General features: G+C 48.9%; 1 protein-coding gene across 3 annotated transcripts in view; it reads right to left on the bottom strand.

Annotated features, from left to right (window-relative positions):
* Positions 1-17,877, bottom strand: part of ncam2a (neural cell adhesion molecule 2a) — a 659,443-nt gene that overhangs the window by 313,240 nt on the left and 328,326 nt on the right. For all 3 annotated transcript variants that reach the window (XM_086007257.1, XM_086007258.1, XM_086007256.1), the window contains one exon: positions 3,843-3,962. In XM_086007257.1, the coding sequence (XP_085863383.1) occupies positions 3,843-3,962 (120 nt within the window). The remainder of the gene's footprint in view (positions 1-3,842; positions 3,963-17,877) is intronic.

The raw sequence follows: 17,877 nt of genomic DNA, 5'->3' as shown, positions 1-17,877 counted from the left end.
CGGGCACCAGGCTCCCAACGTTTGGGGTCACAGATCTTTTTCAAAGTCGACACGGCTCCTTCCTTTGATTGGGTGTCAGCTGGATCTGGGGGCGGACTTTTAGTGTCAGTCAGTGTTCCTCGTCCCTGTATTTGTTCCAACTCTCAACCGGCCTCCCTCCTTCCCACCCAGTCTATGCTTCTCAGCTTCCAGGTCTCCGTCCGTCTGACTGTGGGTCCTAATGTCTCCGTCTGTCTGGGTCTGTGCCTTAGTCTTTCCATCTATCTGGCTCTATGTCTCAGTCTCTCCGTCTGTCTGGCTCTGTCTCAGTCTCTCCGTCTGTCTGGCTCTGTGTCTCAGTCTCTCCGTCTGTCTGGCTCTGTGCCTCAGTCTCTCCGTCTGTCTGGCTCTGTGCCTCAGTCTCTCCGTCTGTCTGGCTCTGTGCCTCAGTCTCTCCGTCTGTCTGGCTCTGTGCCAGTCTCTCTGTCTGTCTGGCTCTGTGCCTCAGTCTCTCCGTCTGTCTGGCTCTGTGTCAGTCTCTCTGTCTGTCTGGCTCTGTGCCTCAGTCTCTCCGTCTGTCTGGCTCTATGTCAGTCTCTCTGTCTGTCTGGCTCTGTGTTAGTCTCTCTGTCTGTCTGGCCCTGTGCCTCAGTCTCTCTGTCTGTCTGGCTCTGTGTCAGTCTCTCTGTCTGTCTGGCTCTGTGCCTCAGTCTCTCTGTCTGTCTGGCTCTGTGTCAGTCTCTCTGTCTGTCTGGCTTTGTGTCAGTCTCTCGGTCTGTCTGGCTCTGTGTCAGTCTCTCGGTCTGTCTGGCTTTGTGCCTCAGTCTCTCTGTCTGTCTGGCTCTGTGTCAGTCTCTCGGTCTGTCTGGCCCTGTGTCAGTCACTCGGTCTGTCTGGCTTTGTGTCAGTCTCTCGGTCTGTCTGGCTCTATGTCAGTCTCTCTGTCTGTCTGGCTCAGTGTCAGTCTCTCGGTCTGTCTGGCTCTGTGTCGGTCTCTCTGTCTGTCTGTCTCTGTGTCGGTCTCTCGGTCTGTCTGGCTCTATGTCAGTCTCTCTGTCTGTCTGGCTCTGTGCCTCAGTCTCTCGGTCTGTCTGGCTCTGTGTCAGTCTCTCGGTCTGTCTGGCTCTGTGTCAGTCTCTCAGTCTGTCTGGCTCTGTGTCAGTCTCTCGGTCTGTCTGGCTCTGTGTCAGTCTCTCGGTCTGTCTGGCTCTGTGTCAGTCTCTCGGTCTGTCTGGCTCTGTGTCAGTCTCTCCGTCTGTCTGGCTCTGTGTCAGTCTCTCTGTCTGTCTGGCTCTGTGTCAGTCTCTCAGTCTGTCTGGCTCTGTGTCAGTCTCTCGGTCTGTCTGGCTCTGTGTCAGTCTCTCTGTCTGTCTGGCTCTGTGTCAGTCTCTCTGTCTGTCTGGCCCTGTGTCAGTCTCTCGGTCTGTCTGGCTCTGTGTCAGTCTCTCAGTCTGTCTGGCTCTGTGTCAGTCTCTCGGTCTGTCTGGCTCTGTGTCAGTCTCTCTGTCTGTCTGGCTCTGTGTCAGTCTCTCTGTCTGTCTGGCCCTGTGTCAGTCTCTCGGTCTGTCTGGCTCTGTGTCAGTCTCTCCGTCTGTCTGGCTCTGTGTCAGTCTCTCTGTCTGTCTGGCTCTGTGTCAGTCTCTCAGTCTGTCTAGCCCTGTGTCAGTCTCTCCGTCTGTCTGGCTCTGTGTCAGTCTCTCTGTCTGTCTGGCTCTGTGTCAGTCTCTCAGTCTGTCTGGCTCTGTGTCAGTCTCTCAGTCTGTCTGGCTCTGTGTCAGTCTCTCAGTCTGTCTGGCTCTGTGTCAGTCTCTCTGTCTGTCTGGCTCTGTGTCAGTCTCTCTGTCTGTCTGGCCCTGTGTCGGTCTCTCGGTCTGTCTGGCTCCATGCTAGTAAAGTGGGCTTCAGTGTTGGTTTCTGCCAATGGGGACTTCACTGATTATTTCGTGAACAGACCAATCAAATAACAGAAAAGCTACAAATGGAGCAGCTTTTTTAAATAATTAAGCTTTTTAAAATTCACAGCACATTTTTAGCATTTACAATAAACCACAATTATTTTGTTCCAGTGTCTTTGAAAAGAGTTTAACACAAATCATCTTGAGGCTCATCATTCCAATGGATCGTACCTTCTCCCGCTGTACTGAATGCTAATGGGCCAAGCTCCTTTCCATCCACACCCACTCTATAGAATGCTAATGGGCCTGATTCTTGCCCATTAGGTTTAGTTGTGGCTCAGTGGGGAGCACTCTTGCAATATAGCAGCAAAAGGTCATGGGTTCAAGTCCCACTCCAGAGATTTGAGCACAAAATCTAGGCTGACACTCCAGTGCAGTACTGAGGGAGCGCTGCACTGTCAGAGGTGCTGTCTTTCTGATGAGACATTAAACCGAGGCCCCGTCTGCCCTCTCAGGTGGACATTTAAGATCCCAAGGAACTATTTCAAAGAAGAGCAGGTGAATTCTCCCCGGTGTCCTGGCCAATATTTATCCGTTAATCAACATCACTAAAAACAGATTATCTGGTCATTATCTCATCGCTGTTTGTGGGAGCTTGCTGTGCGCAAATTGGCTGCCGCGTTTCCCTACCTTACAACAGTGACTACACTTGAAAAGGTCATCATTGGCTGTAAAGCGCTTTGAGACGTCCTGAGGTCATGAAAGGCGCTGTAGAAATGCACGTTCTTTCTTTCCCAATCATTCCCCATTGTATAGAAATTACGTGCATCAGTTACCTTCCCATTCGCTGTGAATGTATAGAATTGTGCAGTTGCTGCACTGCAGAAAGACTGAGGGGAAGTCGAAGTCTTCCAGGGCTGCGGTACAGTATACAAAGGAACAGTAATGGGCGAACCCTTTCCCATTCGCTCCCCATTGTACAGAGTTCCATCCAGTCTGATTGCTTTGATAACACACAGTAAGTAACATCCAGTAATTCAAAGTTGATGATGGTTGTTAGGTTTTACCTCCAGGCAGCAGAATATTCAACAGATTGATTGACTTGTGTGCAATGTGTGTTATTTTTTTGTTTAGATGAAATTGCTGAGTGTATGATTACAGAGGAGCAAAGATCTGTCAGTGGGATATACGCTTTATCTTGCAGAAATTTTGATCCCAGTATTAATATTCTGACAGCCTCGTTATGATTTTTTTTTTCTTTCATCGAGAAATCTAGGCGAAATTCCAGAGTGCCGGGCACCGCAGGGCTGATTTTCAATTGGCGCCAGCACGTAAAACTGGCGTCGTGGGTCGATTGCCCGCTAAGAAAAATCGCCCGATTTCCCTCTCAGATTTTCTCCAGCCCCGCGCCTTTAAAACAATGGCTCCGCTCGGGGCAAGCGGAGGCTCCCTTCCCCATGGTGTCATCCAGATTCATTGGCTCGAGGCCTAAATCTGGTGTATCCAGGTCCTGGTCTAATTCGTGACTATTCTGGTATTCTGGCACACTCCCGCTGAAGTCACGGGCGAAGTTCCACAGGAATGGCTGTGGGTTTTCGGGGTGGGGGCAATATTGTCTGCCTTGTGCCTGGAAAATCGTGTGTCACTGGAAAAAACAAAATCCTACCCTAAAATCTGAAAAGGGTTCACCTATACATATTTAGGTGACTGTCTCAACTGCTAATCTTGCCTTTAGAGAAAAATAAATAAATCTATCACTCATTTTCAGTGTACCGCAGGAACTGTAAGTCCATGTGTAATTGCAGAGTATCGTGTAAGAAGGGCTCAGGAGAGATTTGTAGCAAGTGTTTCTCTTCATTTTTTTGACAAGGCTTTAAGATGGATTATGAAGAGACATGAAAAGGACTTTGGTTATTAGTCAGAAGCCTCCCATTGCTTGGAAAAAAGCAGACATGTTAAGCTACTTACGGACTGGGAGCGTCTGAAAGGTTTCCATCTGGCTGTGCTCCCCTTGGCCTTTCCCGTTCACCGCTGCCACTCTGAATTGGTAGGTTGAATTTGGCTTCAGGTTGGTGAGGACGACGTGAGCTGCAAACAGAGAAAGGAGGAAGAAGGAAACACAGGAATGTTATTCTGCCTCCAATAGTATCTCGCCACCTTTCTTTAACCACCTGTGATCCGCACAGTGCCTTTCCAATGTAGCCTTCTTCTTAAATCACTCTCGGGATGTGGGCGTCATTGCCAAGGCCGCCCTTTATTGCCCATCCCGAGTTGCCCTGAAAGGTTGGTGGTGGGCCTTCTTCATGAACCACTTAGCATTTTGATACAACTCAGGCCAACTCCAAGGGCAGCTAAGAGTCAAACACATTGGTGTGGAACTGGGACGATAGCAAAATACTGCGGATGTTGGAAATCCGAAATAACAACAGAAAATGCTGGAAAAACTCAGCAGGTCAGGCAACATCCGTGGACAGAAATTTGAGTTGACGTTTCGGGTCGAACCCTTCTTCAAAACTGGAAAGAAAAGATAGATCGGAGGCAGGGCTGCGATCGGACAAAAGAATAAAAGAAACAAAAGAAGTAAAAAAGAGACAATAAAAGGTGTTCGAAGCTAGACGAGATGGTAATGGGTTGAGATTAGGTGCAAAGTGTACTGGCAGGGCAAGGGATAGCTGCCAGGTGTGAGAGCGAAACAAAAGGAAAGTGGGGGGGGGGCGGAAAAGGAGTGGAAAAATTACAAGAAAAAATGAAATAGGGGCCGAGGTTATGATCTGAAATTGTTGAACTCGATATTGAGTCCGGAAGGCTGCAGAGTGCCTAATCGGAAGATGAGGTGCTGTTCCTCGAGTTTACGTTGAGCTTCCGTGGAACAATACAAGAGGCCAAGGACGGTGAGGTCAGAGTGGGAGTGGAGCGGAGAATTAAAGTGACAGGCGACCGGAAGCTCGGGGTCACCCTTACGGACTGAACGGAGGTGTTCCGCAAAGCGGTCACCCAATCTGCGTTTGGTCTCCCCAATGTAGAGGAGACCGCATCGTGAGCAGCGAATACAGTATACTAGATTGCGAGAAGTACAAGTAAATCGCTGTTTCACCTGGAAGGGGTGTTTGGGGCCCTGGACAGTGGGAAGGGGAGAGGTTTAGGGGCAGGTGTTACATCTCCTCCGCTTGCACGGGAAGGTTTATTTTCCTAAAGGATATTAGTGAAGCAGTTGGGTTGACAACTTCATGGTCACTTTTACTGATAGCAGCCCAGATTTTTTTAAACTGAATTCAAATTCTCAAACAGCCATGGTGGGATTTGAACTCACATTCTCTGGATTATTAATCCAAGTCTTTAGATTAGGCCGGGAGTAGAGAATCTTAGCTGTGAGGAAAGACTGGATAGGCTGGGTCTGTTTTCCTTGGAACAGAGGAGGCTGAGGAGAGACCTTATTGAGGTGTATAAAATTATGAGGGGCCGAGATAAAGTGGATAGAAAGGATCTATTTCCCTTAGCAGAGGGGTCAAAAACCAGAGGGCACAGATTTAAAGTAATTGGTGGAAGGTTTAGAGGGGATTTGAGGGGAAATTTCTTCACCCAGAGGGTTGTGGGGGTCTGGAACTCACTGCCTGAAAGGGTGGTGGAGGCAGGAACCCTAACCACATTTAAAAAGTACTTGGATGTGCACTTGGGATGCTCTAACCTGCAGGGCTATGGACCAAGAGCTGGGAATTGGGATTAGGCTGGATAGCTCTTTGTTGGCCGGCGCGGACACGATGGGCCAAAATGGCCTCCTTCCGTGCTGTAACTTTCTATGATTCTATACTAGTCTAGTAATTTAACCACTACACTACTGTACCTGTATGTGAAACTTTTGCAATGGTCTTCAGCTGTGTCAGCCATGGCTCAGTGGGTAGCACTCTTATTTCTGCGTCAGAAGGCTATGTGTTCAAGTCCCACTCCAGAGACATGAGTCCAAAAATCTAGCCTGACACTCTCGTGTGGTACTGAGGGTGTGGTGCACTGTTCGACGAGATGTTAAACCGAGGACCCTGTCTACTCTCTCAGGTGGACATAAAAGATCCCATGGTACTATTTTGAAGAAGAGCAGGGGAGTTCTCTCCAGTGACCTGGGCCAATATTTATCCCTCAATCAACATCACTAAGAAAAACAGATTATCTGGTCATTATCACATTGCCGTTTGTGGGAGCTTGCTGTGCGCAAATTGGCAGCTGCATTTCCTACATTACAACAGTGACTGCACTTCAAAAGTACTTCATTGGCTGTAAAGTGCTTTGGGATGTCCTGAGGTCATGAAAGGCGCTATAAAAATGCAAGTCTTTCTTTTTTTCTTTCATCAAAGGTGATCTCCACAAAGTTGCCTAGTGAATGAAAACACCAACCAGTGTGTAACTGGCCCAAATAAATTTGGCAGAACTCAACTTCGACCCTCCAGTCTGTGCTGAGTGAGCCGCGCTCAGGTGTGTGGAGGCGCTATACAACTGGTCTCAGTGCTCTGGGCTAACACCTGGCAAGATTATCCAAGGCTCTTGCTGTTCTGTTCATTGTAAAGTATGCACGTGTGGGATGACAGGTGAGGTCAGGATAGGGTTACATAGGTTTAACATAGGCTATACGTCACAGAAACAGGCCATTCGGCCCATCCAGTCCATGTCGGTGTTTATGCTCCACTCGAGCCTCCTCCCGTCTTTCCTCATCTAAATCTATCATGTAACCCTCTATTCCCTTCTCCCTCAGATTATCTGGTAATTTTCACATTGCTGTTTGCGGGAGCTTGCTGTGCGCAAATTGGCTGCCGCTTTTTCCACATTACAACAGTGACTCCACATCAAAAAGTACTTCATTGGCTGTAAAGCGCTTTGAGACGTCCAGTGGTCGTGTCTTGTCTAGCCTCCCCTTAAATGCATCTATACTATTCACTTCAACCACTCGCTGTGGTAGCGAGTTCCACATTCTCACCACTCTTTGGGTAAAGAAGTTTCTTCTGAATTCCCTATGTGATTTCTTGGTGACTATCTTATATTGACGGCCTCTAGTTTTGCTCTTCCCCACAAGTGGAAACACTCTCTCTGTATCCACTCTATCAAAACCTCTCCTAATTTTAAAGACCTCTATCAGGTCGCCCCTCAGCCTTCTTTCTTCAAGAGAAAAGAGACCCAGGACTTGACTGTGATAATCCCATGGACAAGTAGGCAGGATTGGACCACACAGACAGCATTGGGTTATAACCCCATTTTGTTTGATATTTAATACTGGGATTGGTAGAAAGGCAGGGCTCTATCTGTGGTTTAAAGAATTCTGGCGCACGCGGTAAAAATAATGGCTACACCTCATGGATGCTAAACTAATAAAGAAAAAAGTTTCTCTGGGGTGGATTGTCAGCTTCGCCACTGGGCAATGATTATTGTCGTCACCTCTGATTGGGCGTATTCCTGGAGGTGTCATCACATGACCTCCCACCTCGAACCGCCCTGCCCCCCGCACTCCCGCCATTGGCCCATCCTCCAACCGCGCTCCATTCCCACGGCCAATTGGGAAGGGAACAGACTTTTGTTTCCCAATCGGATTAATCTTGACAGTTAGTCAAACAGTCTTTTTTTCCCCCATCTCCCATATTTTTATAACGTCTCACAAGTGGACATAAAAGATCCCGCGGCACTATATCGAAGAAAAGTAGGGGAGTTCTCCCCGATGTCCTGGGACCAATATTTCTCCCACAACCAACATAACAAAAACAGGTTATCTGGTCATTTTCACATTGCTGTTTGTGGGAGCTTGCTGTGCACAAATTGGCTGCCGCGTTTCCCACATTACAACAGTGACTCCACTTCAAAAAGTACTTCAGTGGCTGTAAAGCGCTTTGAGACATCCGGTGGTCGTGAAAGGCGCTATTGAAATGCAAGTCTTCCTTCCTTCTTCCTTCAAAGCGGTAGGTTTTAAGGAGGAGAAAGGAGAAGAGGTTTAGGGAGGGAATTCCAGAGCTTAGGGCCCAGGCAGCTGACGGCATGGCCGCCAATGGTGGAGCGATTAAAATCGGGGATGAGGAAGAGGCCAGATTTGGAGGAGCACAGAGATCTCGGAGGGTTGTAGGGCTGGAGGAGGTCACGGAGATAGCGAGTGTTCCCAGGAGGGGTGCTTGGGGTGGGCTACAGGAGGAGAGGGGGGGGGTAAACGATCGCGGCTCCTGTTATACAGAGAATAACAGGGAAGAGATAAATGTTTTGTAACCCTGAAGATTTCATAATAATAACACAATGTTGTGTACAAGAAACTCTGTTGTTTTGCAACTGCCAATCTCTAACCAGTCTCACGCATATTGTCTTCACTAATTAAGTAGACTCAGAAAATGTAAAGACCAAAAATGACAATGTGATACTCCACGGTTCATTTATTAAAGAATCATTCACGTTTGCTTGCTTTTGCTTTCATATCAGATTTCACTTCACGCACACTGACACATTAGTTCCCCTGCTTGCTGCAATGCAGGAGAGTGGTTTGAATTGATACACTATTGAAGTGCTACATGAAGTGAAGTCTGTTTAGTTGAAGTTTGTACCCCTCAATTGTGAGCAAACACATTGTGAAACAGCGGACTATAGAGGTAACACATTGTGAAACAGTGGGCTATAGAGGTAACACACTGTGAAGCAACGGGACACAGAGGATACATATTCTACAACAGTAGGATAAATAGAGGACAATCTCAGAGGAACAGCGAGATCTATTGAGCACACACGTTGAAGAGCGCTGGAAACGTTAGCGTATGCGCACAAAGTATCACTGGATATACAGCGGATATACACCATGGAACACAAGGATCTACAGAAGGTGGCAAGGCAGGTCGATAAGGTGGTTAAGAAGGCACACGGGATACTTTCCTTTATAAGCTGAGGCATAGAATATAAGAGCAGGGGGGTTATGCTTGAACTGTATAAAACATTAGTTAGGCCTCAGCTAGAGTACTGCGTGCAGTTCTGGTCACCACATTACAGGAAAGATGTGATTGCACTAGAGAGGGTACAGAGGAGATTTACGAGGATGTTTGCAGGACGAGAATTTTAGCGATGAGGAAAGATTGGATAGGCTGGGATTGTTTACTTTGGAATAGAGGAGGCTGGGGGAGATTTAATTGAGGTGTGTAAAATTATGAGGGGCCTAGATAGAGTGGATAGGAAGGACCTATTTCCCTTAGCAGAGATGTCAATAAACAGGGGGCATAGATTTAAAGTAATTGGTAGAAGGATTAGAGGGGAGTTGAGGAGAAATCTTTTCACCCAGAGGGTGGTGGATGTCTGGAACTCACTGCCTGAAATGGTGGTAGAGGCAGAAACCCTCATCGCATTTATATGCACTAGAAGTGCTGTAACCTACAGGGCTACGGACCAAAAGCTGGGAAGTGGGATTAGGCTGGATAGCTCTTTTTCATCTGACACATACATGATGGACCGAATGGGCCCCTTCTGTGCTGTTGATTTCTATGATTCTATGATATACACGGTGATCTGTGGAGGATGTACACTAGGGAACAATATAATCTATGGAGAATATACACTGTGGAACAAAGTAAGCTATTGGGGACACATACATTGGAACGATGGAATCTATAGAGGATACTCACTGTGGAAAAATGGGATCACAGAATCATAGAATGGTTACAACACGGAAGAAGGCCATTTGGCCCGTCGAGCCCGTGATGGCCCTTTGCAAGGGCACCTCAGCTAGTCCCACTCCCCCGCCCTTTCCCGCAGCCCTGCAAAATTTTTCCTTCAGGTACTTATCCAACTCCATTTTGAAAGCCATGATTGAGTCTGCCTCCACCACCCTTTCAGGCGGTGCATTCCAGATCATAACCACTCGCTGCATAAAAAAAGTTTTCCTCATGTCACATTTGGTTCTTCTGCCAATCACCTTAAATCTGTGTCATCTGGTTCTCGACCCTTAGTAAATAATCAGTAATTAATTAGATCTCAGGGATAAAATTTAAATGAACAAAGTAGCGGAAATCAATATTAAAGGGATCCAAATTGCATTAAATAAAAACCTGGTATACAAAAATAATTAAATAATAAATACTAAACTAAAAACATAAGTAGATAGGGGGAAAAATTGGGTCGAGCACCAATTGGGGCGCTAACTTCACCAGTGCGCCACTTTTAGCGCTACGAAAAAATTAGCATCCTTGCGCCCGAAATTGGATGATAGCACCCCAAGCAGGAGGCGGGGCACTACTGGAAGTGCACCCCCTCCCTCTTGGGGCATTCCAGCCCAATATCGTGGCGCTATGTGCTGCAGCGCCTCGCGCGTTGGCACGTCGCACTGCTGTAACATTGCGCCGCTGTACTGCTGGCCTCCCTCCCTCTATTAAAGGGTAGGGGCCTTGCGCAGCGTGAACCGGGTCCCAGTTGGGCCACCAGGGAGCGGGGTGCCGGCAAAAGAGCCCGGCACTCAAGAGGAGTGCCGGGCTGCCCGATCGCGGCTGGCACCCCGCGGGAGGAGGCCAGAGGGGGCAGGTGCTGCCAGGCAAAATAATGGCCGCCCGGCACCTCCCCTTTAAATATCGCCGCTCCAGCCGCATGTACGCCCCCCCCGTCCCTGTCGGACGTAGCGTCCAGCGGAATGTCAGGAGGCACGACCGAAGTTTGTGGCCGGGGCGCTGTGCACGGTGATGACGTCATCGTGCCCCGGGGTGCTACCAGCTACCGCCGCTGCTAACCTCCCGCTGAATTTCGCGGGAGGCGTTAGCGGCGCCACGCCCGGGCGCTAGTTGCTTTGCGTGCCCCCTTGGGGCGCTAACGGGAAGCACAAAGCAACCGAATTTTGCCCCCATAGACTTTTAAGCAAAACAAGACCCGTTGCCTGCAATCCCTGTGCCACGTGGGAACTCCCAGAAGCTTCATGTGTCCTGGATAACCACATGTGCAGGAAGACCCTCCAGGGTCTCTGAGCTTGAGGAGCGGCTGGAGTCACTGCAGGGCATACGGGAGGCTGAGAATTTCCTGGAGCACACATTCCAGGAGAGGGTAACCCCACAGCTACAGGGAGTTCGGGAGGATAGTAAGAGGGTGGCCATCCGGCAGGGTGGGAAGAGGCAGGCAGTGCAGGGTGTGTGCCGTACGCAAACTAGTTTTCAGCGCTGAACACCAATGAGAGTGACGATACCTCGGGGAGTGCAGTCTACGACACATCCACGGCACTGTGGGGCAAATGACTGTACAGGAGAGCACAGCAAAATACAGAAATGTAGTGGTCATAGGAGATATGACAGCCAGGCGGTAGACAGGCGCTCCTGCAACCACCAACATGAGTCTCGCATGTTGTGTTGCCTCCCTGGTGCCAGGGTAAAGGACATCACTGAACTGGTGCAGAACATTTTGTGAGGGTAACGGGAGCAGCCAGAAGTCATGGTCCATGTTGGAACCAATGTCATAGGAAGGAAAAGGGTTGCGGTCCTCCAGACAATTTTTCAGGAGCTAGGGAGGAAGCTTTAGAACAGGACTTTAAAGGTAGTGATCTCTGTCTTACTTCCAGTGCCAAGTGCTAGTGAGCATAGGAGCCGTAAGATAAAGCAGATTGATGTGTGTCTGGAGAAATGGTGCAGGAGGGAGAGCTTCAGATTCCTGGGGTATTGGGACCAGTTCTGGGGCAGGAGTGACCTGTGCAAGATGGACGGGTTGTACCTCAACAGGGCTAGGACCAATGTCCTCGTGGGGAGGTTAACTAGTGCTGTGGGGGTGGGGGAGTGGCGGTTTAAACTAATTTTGCAGGGGGGTGGGCACCAGCATGAAGCATTAGAGAGGAGATACAAGGTGCACAGGGGACTGGGAAAGACAGTGGAGGTATGCAAGGTGCCATGAATCAGTCATTCATGAAAGAAAGACTTATGAAATAATACTGAGCGGCCTACGGGTGGCGCTGTCCAGGGAGAGTATAAATACTTGGGCACGGGCCCAGCTTGTGCAGGACATTCTTAACAGGAACTAGTGAAGGACACAACTAGACTTCCATGTTGTAAAACAGTTGATTAAAGCTTTGTTTAACGCTTAGACCAAGTGCCTAGTAGTTTTCTTACGTCACAAGGCAGACTAAGGTGGGTTTGGAGTGCATGTGCGTAAATGCACGGAGCATGGTAAGTAAGGTTGGTGAGCTGCAGGCACAAGTAGTCACATGGGAACATGACAATAATGGAGACGTGGCTCAAACAAGGAGAAGAATGGGCACTTAATATTCCTGGCTGTAGGGTACTCAGGAAAGGTAGGGAAGGGGTTGGCAGTATTGATCATAGATACTGTTACAGCACTAGAAAGGGATGATGTACCTGAGGGTTCAAAGACAGAGTCCATTTGGTTAGAATTAAGGAACAATAGAGGAACTACTCTTCTCAGGCAGTCCCTCGAAACCGAGGATGACTTGCTTCCACATTAAAAATTAGTTCTCAGGTGACTGATGAGTCCAATGCGGGACCTACAGTCTCTGTCACAGGTGGGGCAGATGGTGGTTGAAGGAGTGGGTGGGTGGGGTGCTTGGGTTGACGTGCGCTCCTTGTGCTGCTTGCGCTTGACTTCCGCTTGCTCCCGGCGAAGAGACTTCAGGTGTTCGGCGCCTTCCCGGATGCTTCTCCTCCACTTTGTGCGGTCTTGGGCCAGGGATTCCCAGGTGTCGGTGGGGATGTTACACTTTTTCAAGGAGGCTTTGAGGGTGTCCTTGAAGCGTTTCCTCTGCCCACCTGGGGGCTCTCTTGCCGTGCCGGAGCTCCGAGTAGAGCGCTTGTTTTGGGGAGTCTCGTATCGGGCATGCTGACGATGTGACCCATCTATCGGAGCTGATCAAGCGTGGTCAAAGCTTTGCTGCTGGGGATGTTGGCCAGAGTGAGAACACTGACTATTATGCTGCTGGGTGTATACTATAGGCAACTAAGTAATGGGAAGGAGATAGAGGAGCAAATTTTCAGGAAAACTGCAGAACGATGCAAAAAATGTACAGTAGTGATAATGGAGGACTTCAATTATCCTAATATAGACTGGGATAGTAACAGTGGAAAGGGCAAAGAGGGGGAGAAATTCCTGAAATGCGTACAAGAGAACTTTCTTGATCAGCGTGTTTCCAGCCCAACGAGGAAGGAAGCAGTGCTGGATCTAGTTCTGGGGAATGAAGTGGAGCATGTTTCAGTGGGGGAGGATTTGGGAAACAGCGATTACAATATCATTAGGTTTAGAGTAGTTATGGAAAAGAACAAGGAAAAATCAAATGTGAAAATACTCAACGGGAGGAGGGCTAATTTCAGTGAGTATGAAAAGGGATCTGGCCCAGATGGACTGGAATCAAAGATTGGCAGGTAAAACAGTAAATGGGCAATGGGAGGCTTTCAAAGAGGAGATAGTTCGGGTACAGACGGGACACATTCCTATGAGGGGGAAAGGAAGGGCATCCAAAGCTAGACTAATGATATTTTGATTAAAATGAAACAGAAAAAGGAAGCTTATGGTAAATGTTGGGTCATAATTCATTGGAGTACCAAACTGAATACAAAAAGTACAGGGGAGAACTGAAAAAGGAAATAAGAGGGGGAAAGAGAGTGTGTGAGAAATGGTACTATTTGGGGGGCGGGGTGGGTACAAGAACAGAGGGACCTGGGGTGCATATTCACAAATCCTTGAAGGTGGCAGGGCAAGTTGATAAAGCAGTTAAGAAAGCATAAGGTATACTTGGCTTGTAAATAAGGGCAATGAATACAAAAACAAGGAAGTCATGCTAAACCTTTACAAATCACTGGTTAGGCCTCAGCTGGAGTATTGTGTCCAATTCTGGGGAGCACACTTTAGGAAGGATGTCAAGGCCTTGGAGAGGGTGCAGCGGAGGTTTACGAGGATGATACCAGGGATGAGAGACATCAGTTATGTGGCGACATTGGAAAAGCTGGGATTGTTCTCCTTAGAGCAGAGAAGGTTAAGGGGAGACCTAATAGAGGTATTCAAAATTGTTAGGGGTTTTGCTGGAGCAAGTAGGGATAAACTGTTTCCCCTGGCAACCAGGGGACACAGAGGTAGGGTGATTGGCAAATAAACCAGAGGCGACATGTGGAATAATTTTCTGATGCAGCGAGTTGTTGTGATCTGGAATGCACTTGCTGAAAGGGTGGTGGAAGCAGATTCAATAAAAATATTCAAAAGGGAATTGGATAAATACTTGAAAAGGAAAAAAAATTCTGGGCTATGGGGAAAGAGCGAGGTAGTGGGACTAATTGGAGAGCGCTTTCAAAGAGGGCACAATGGGCCGAATGGCCTCCTTCTGTGCCAGGTGAGTCTATGTTTCTATAATTCTACGACTTGCTTTGGCTGTCATTCAAATGCAGGTGTTAGCAAACATCTTGAACAAGATTCCACTAGTATCACCAACAGTAATTTCTAAGCTACAGCGTGTAGCAGATGGATGACTACATTTTATTCCGTGCACTTAAAGGTCCATTTACCTTGATTTGTTTTGTTTCCAGGGAGCATTTTAATCTCCAGCTGGACTATGGACACTCAGAGCCTGCCAGCGAGCTTCAGAATATCACAGCTGCCTTAATACTGCATGCACTCACAAAGCGCATCTTATGATTTATTACCTTAGGTTGTACAGGTAGACTATCCTTTATCTGAAAACCTCGGGACCAGCCGAGTTTCGGATAAAGGAGAATTTCGGATTTCGGAAGGTGGGTCGGCGGGGGTCCGCGGGGGGGGGTCGGCGGGGGGTCGTGCGCACGACTTACGCTGACGCTCAGCGTAAGTCAGTCGGGGTCGGCGGGGGTCGGGGCCGGCGGGGTACGCGGGGGGGTCGGCGGTTGTCGGGGCCGGCGGGGTACGCGGGGGGGTCGGCGGTTGTCGGGGCCGGCGGGGTCGGCAGTTGTCGGGGCCGGCGGGGTCCGCGGGGGGGTCGGCGGTTGTCGGGGCCGGCGGGGTCCGCGGGGGGGTCGGCGGTTGTCGGGGCCGGGGGGGTCGGCGGTTGTCGGGGCCGGCGGGGTCCGTGGGGGGGTCGGCGGTTGTCGGGGCCGGCGGGGTCCGCGGGGGGGTCGGCGGTTGGTGGGGTCGGCGGTTGTCGGGGCCGGCGGGGTCGGCGGTTGTCGGGGCCGGCGGGGGGTCGTGCGCACGACTTACCCTTTATCCGAACTTCCAAAACTGGAACCCTCTAAAAACCGAAGGTTTTTTCGTTCGTACGCACGACTTACGCTGAACGAAAAAACCTTCGGTTTTTAGAGGGTTTCGGTTTTCGGAAGTCCGGATAAAGGGTAGTCTACCTATACTATTATACAGAGGTTGTCTAGGTACTCAATTCGGACCTCTTGTTCTACCGTGTACTCCATGCAAAACACAGGCGGTCAAATCAATTCAATGTCAAGTTGGTTCCAGTTTGGACCAAGGCCAATATAAGTGGGCTGGTTTAGCCCGTGAGCCCTAATCACTCAGGTCATTCACAAACTCAATCTGCAGTCTCCAAACATGAGAAAGGCAAGAAATAAAATATTGACCAAAAGCAAATGTTATTTATCCTGTTAGCTATACAATTGATCTGAGAATTCAATCTCTGAACATGTAATCATGGTTGCTGTGGTGATGGGCATAAAGCTAAATTTTGGAAGGATTTGTTAATCTGGTGAATGTTAGGATTAAATATTGGGAAGCCTGAAGCCATTGTCTTTGGTCCCCGCCATAAACTCCATCCCTTGATACCGATTCCAACCCTCTCCCTGGCAACTATCTGAGGTTGATCAAGACTGTTTGTAACCTTGGTGTCCTATTTGACCCTGAGCTGAGCTTCCGATCCCATATCCTCTCCATCATCAAGACCTACTTCCACTTCTGTAATATCGCCCGTCTCCATCCCTGCCTCAACCTATCTGATGCTGAAAACCTCATCTATGCTTTGTTACCTCCGGACTCAACTCCTCTCCGGGGGTGCTAACGGGGCGCATATGGCTTTGCGACCAGGCGCGGTGCTGACATCGACTCCCGCCATATTCGCGGGAGTATTGTGACAGCGCTAAGGTGTTGCGCCCCAATCTCCTTCGCCCGGAGATCATGACGTTATCACTGTGCGCATCGCCCTGGTAACGCCCCAGACCCGAAATTGATTTCCACCCCCTGCAGCAGCGCTGGTCGAAAACACCGACAGTTGCAGGCGGCGTGCATCGGGCAGCCGACCGCTTCGGGGGCGATGATTAAAGGCGAGGTGGCCGAGATAAGTTGAAAAAAACGTTACCTTTCTTGTTCCAGGTTTTTTCGCGGGTTCCTGACCGCGATCAATCAGCCTGGCGCTCTGCTCGAGTGCCGGGCTGATCGCGCGGGATCGCGGCTGCATTGGTGGTCCAGGTAGGTACTTTTTCTATTGCAGAGCCTGCAGCGATGGCCTTTCCCTTTAAGGAAGGGAAGGAGCCTTTGAACGTGGCAGCGCTGCACGGCCCAGTGTGTGGTGTTGCTGAAGTCTCCGCCCCACTCTCTGACGTTAGCGCCCTAAGAAGGAAGTGGAGCGTTTGATTTAGCGCTCCACTTCCCTCTTGGGGCGCTAAAACTCAATTTCGCAGTCACCGGCGCTAATTAGCACCGAGCGCTAAAGTTAGTGCCCAGGCAATGTTAGAGTCCCAAAATGGTCGATACTGAATTTTTCCCCCTACGTTCCTCCAATTCTGGTCTCTTGTGCATCCCCGATCTCCTTCGCCCCAGCATTAGAAGCCGTGCCTTCAGCTGTCTAGACTCTGATCCTTGAAATTCCCTCCTTAAACCTCGTTACCTCTCTTTCCTCCTTTAAGACTCTCCTTAAAACCTAGCTCTTTGACCAAGCTTTTGGTCACCTGTCCTAATATCTCCTTATGTGGCTCGGTGTCAAATTTTGTCTGATAATCGCTCCTGTGAAGCACCTTGGGACGATTTACTGTGTTAAAGGCGCTATATAAATGCAAGTTGTTGTTGATGTTGAATGTTAAATCTGGTATTCACAGTGATCCTGTTTCTTTAGATTATTTAGATAGGCCCGAGGCCCAATTTCAGGCTAGCCTTGGGCCCTCTGGTTCAGTCGCGCATTGCAGGCACATCTCCGCTTTCGTGCACCGAATGCCAATGAATTCCTACCCCGTTATGTTTCCCTAACATTTTCTGTATTTGCTTAGGGAATTATTCCCTCAATTTCAGTAAACAAGGCCTTCAGAGCACAGCTCGTACCAGCTCCACAGTGGGAGTCCATTGTCTCAATCTCTGGTGAATCATGCATAGCAGGAAAGGCATGCTCCTTTGTCCCAGGCTAGCTGACTCTGAGCTGATGTGAGCTGTTAACAAATGTTCTGCTTCCCCCGCTCCCCACCCTGCTCCCCACCCCCCCTGCCTCCCCCCCCCGCCCCAGTCTAACTTGTTCTGTTATCTTCCCTCTCGTTCAAGGCCGTTCACTTAATGTAACTACAAAATATCCACATTCTGCTCGTCCAGCCAAATCGATTCATTTTCACATTGTGTGCACCTGCACAGAAACCTTGAATACAGGTATGCAGCTTGTAAAACTAGGATCATTCAACTGGATCAGTTAACTCAAGGATGAGCATTATTTCAATTAAAGGGAAACGGTGGTTTGAGGGGAGGACACAAAATGGGATGAATTTCCACATAGCAGACAGCTCCAACAGTGACCACACTACTAAAGTATTTCATGGACTGTAAGGCGCTTTGGTAACGTCCTGAGGTTGTGAAAGGTGCGATATAAGTGCAAATTCGTTCTTTCCTTCTTTTCTTTGAAGTCAAGCTACTAAACTTTGAAAAGCTGAAATGGTGCTTCAAGGAAAGCTGCCTTAGGCACCGAACCCCGCCCCACCCCTGAAAGATCTGACTTAGATGTCACTAGCTAACTACTACTGCTGTGCTTTCTGGATCTTCTGTAGCCTTGCTCTGGATTATTTTGGCTTTCATCTATTACTTCACTCTGATCTGTGAGTCACACCTTCAAGAGTATCTGTGTTTGCCTTGAGCTCTAGGTAAGCTT

This window comes from Somniosus microcephalus, chromosome 14 (genome assembly GCF_052327205.1).
Source record: "Somniosus microcephalus isolate GS21.2 chromosome 14, FLI_Smic_1.0, whole genome shotgun sequence".
Classification (NCBI taxonomy): Eukaryota; Metazoa; Chordata; class Chondrichthyes; order Squaliformes; family Somniosidae; genus Somniosus; species Somniosus microcephalus.
The sequence above is the reverse complement of the archived record's forward strand: the minus strand, read 5'-3'. Positions and strand labels throughout refer to the sequence as shown.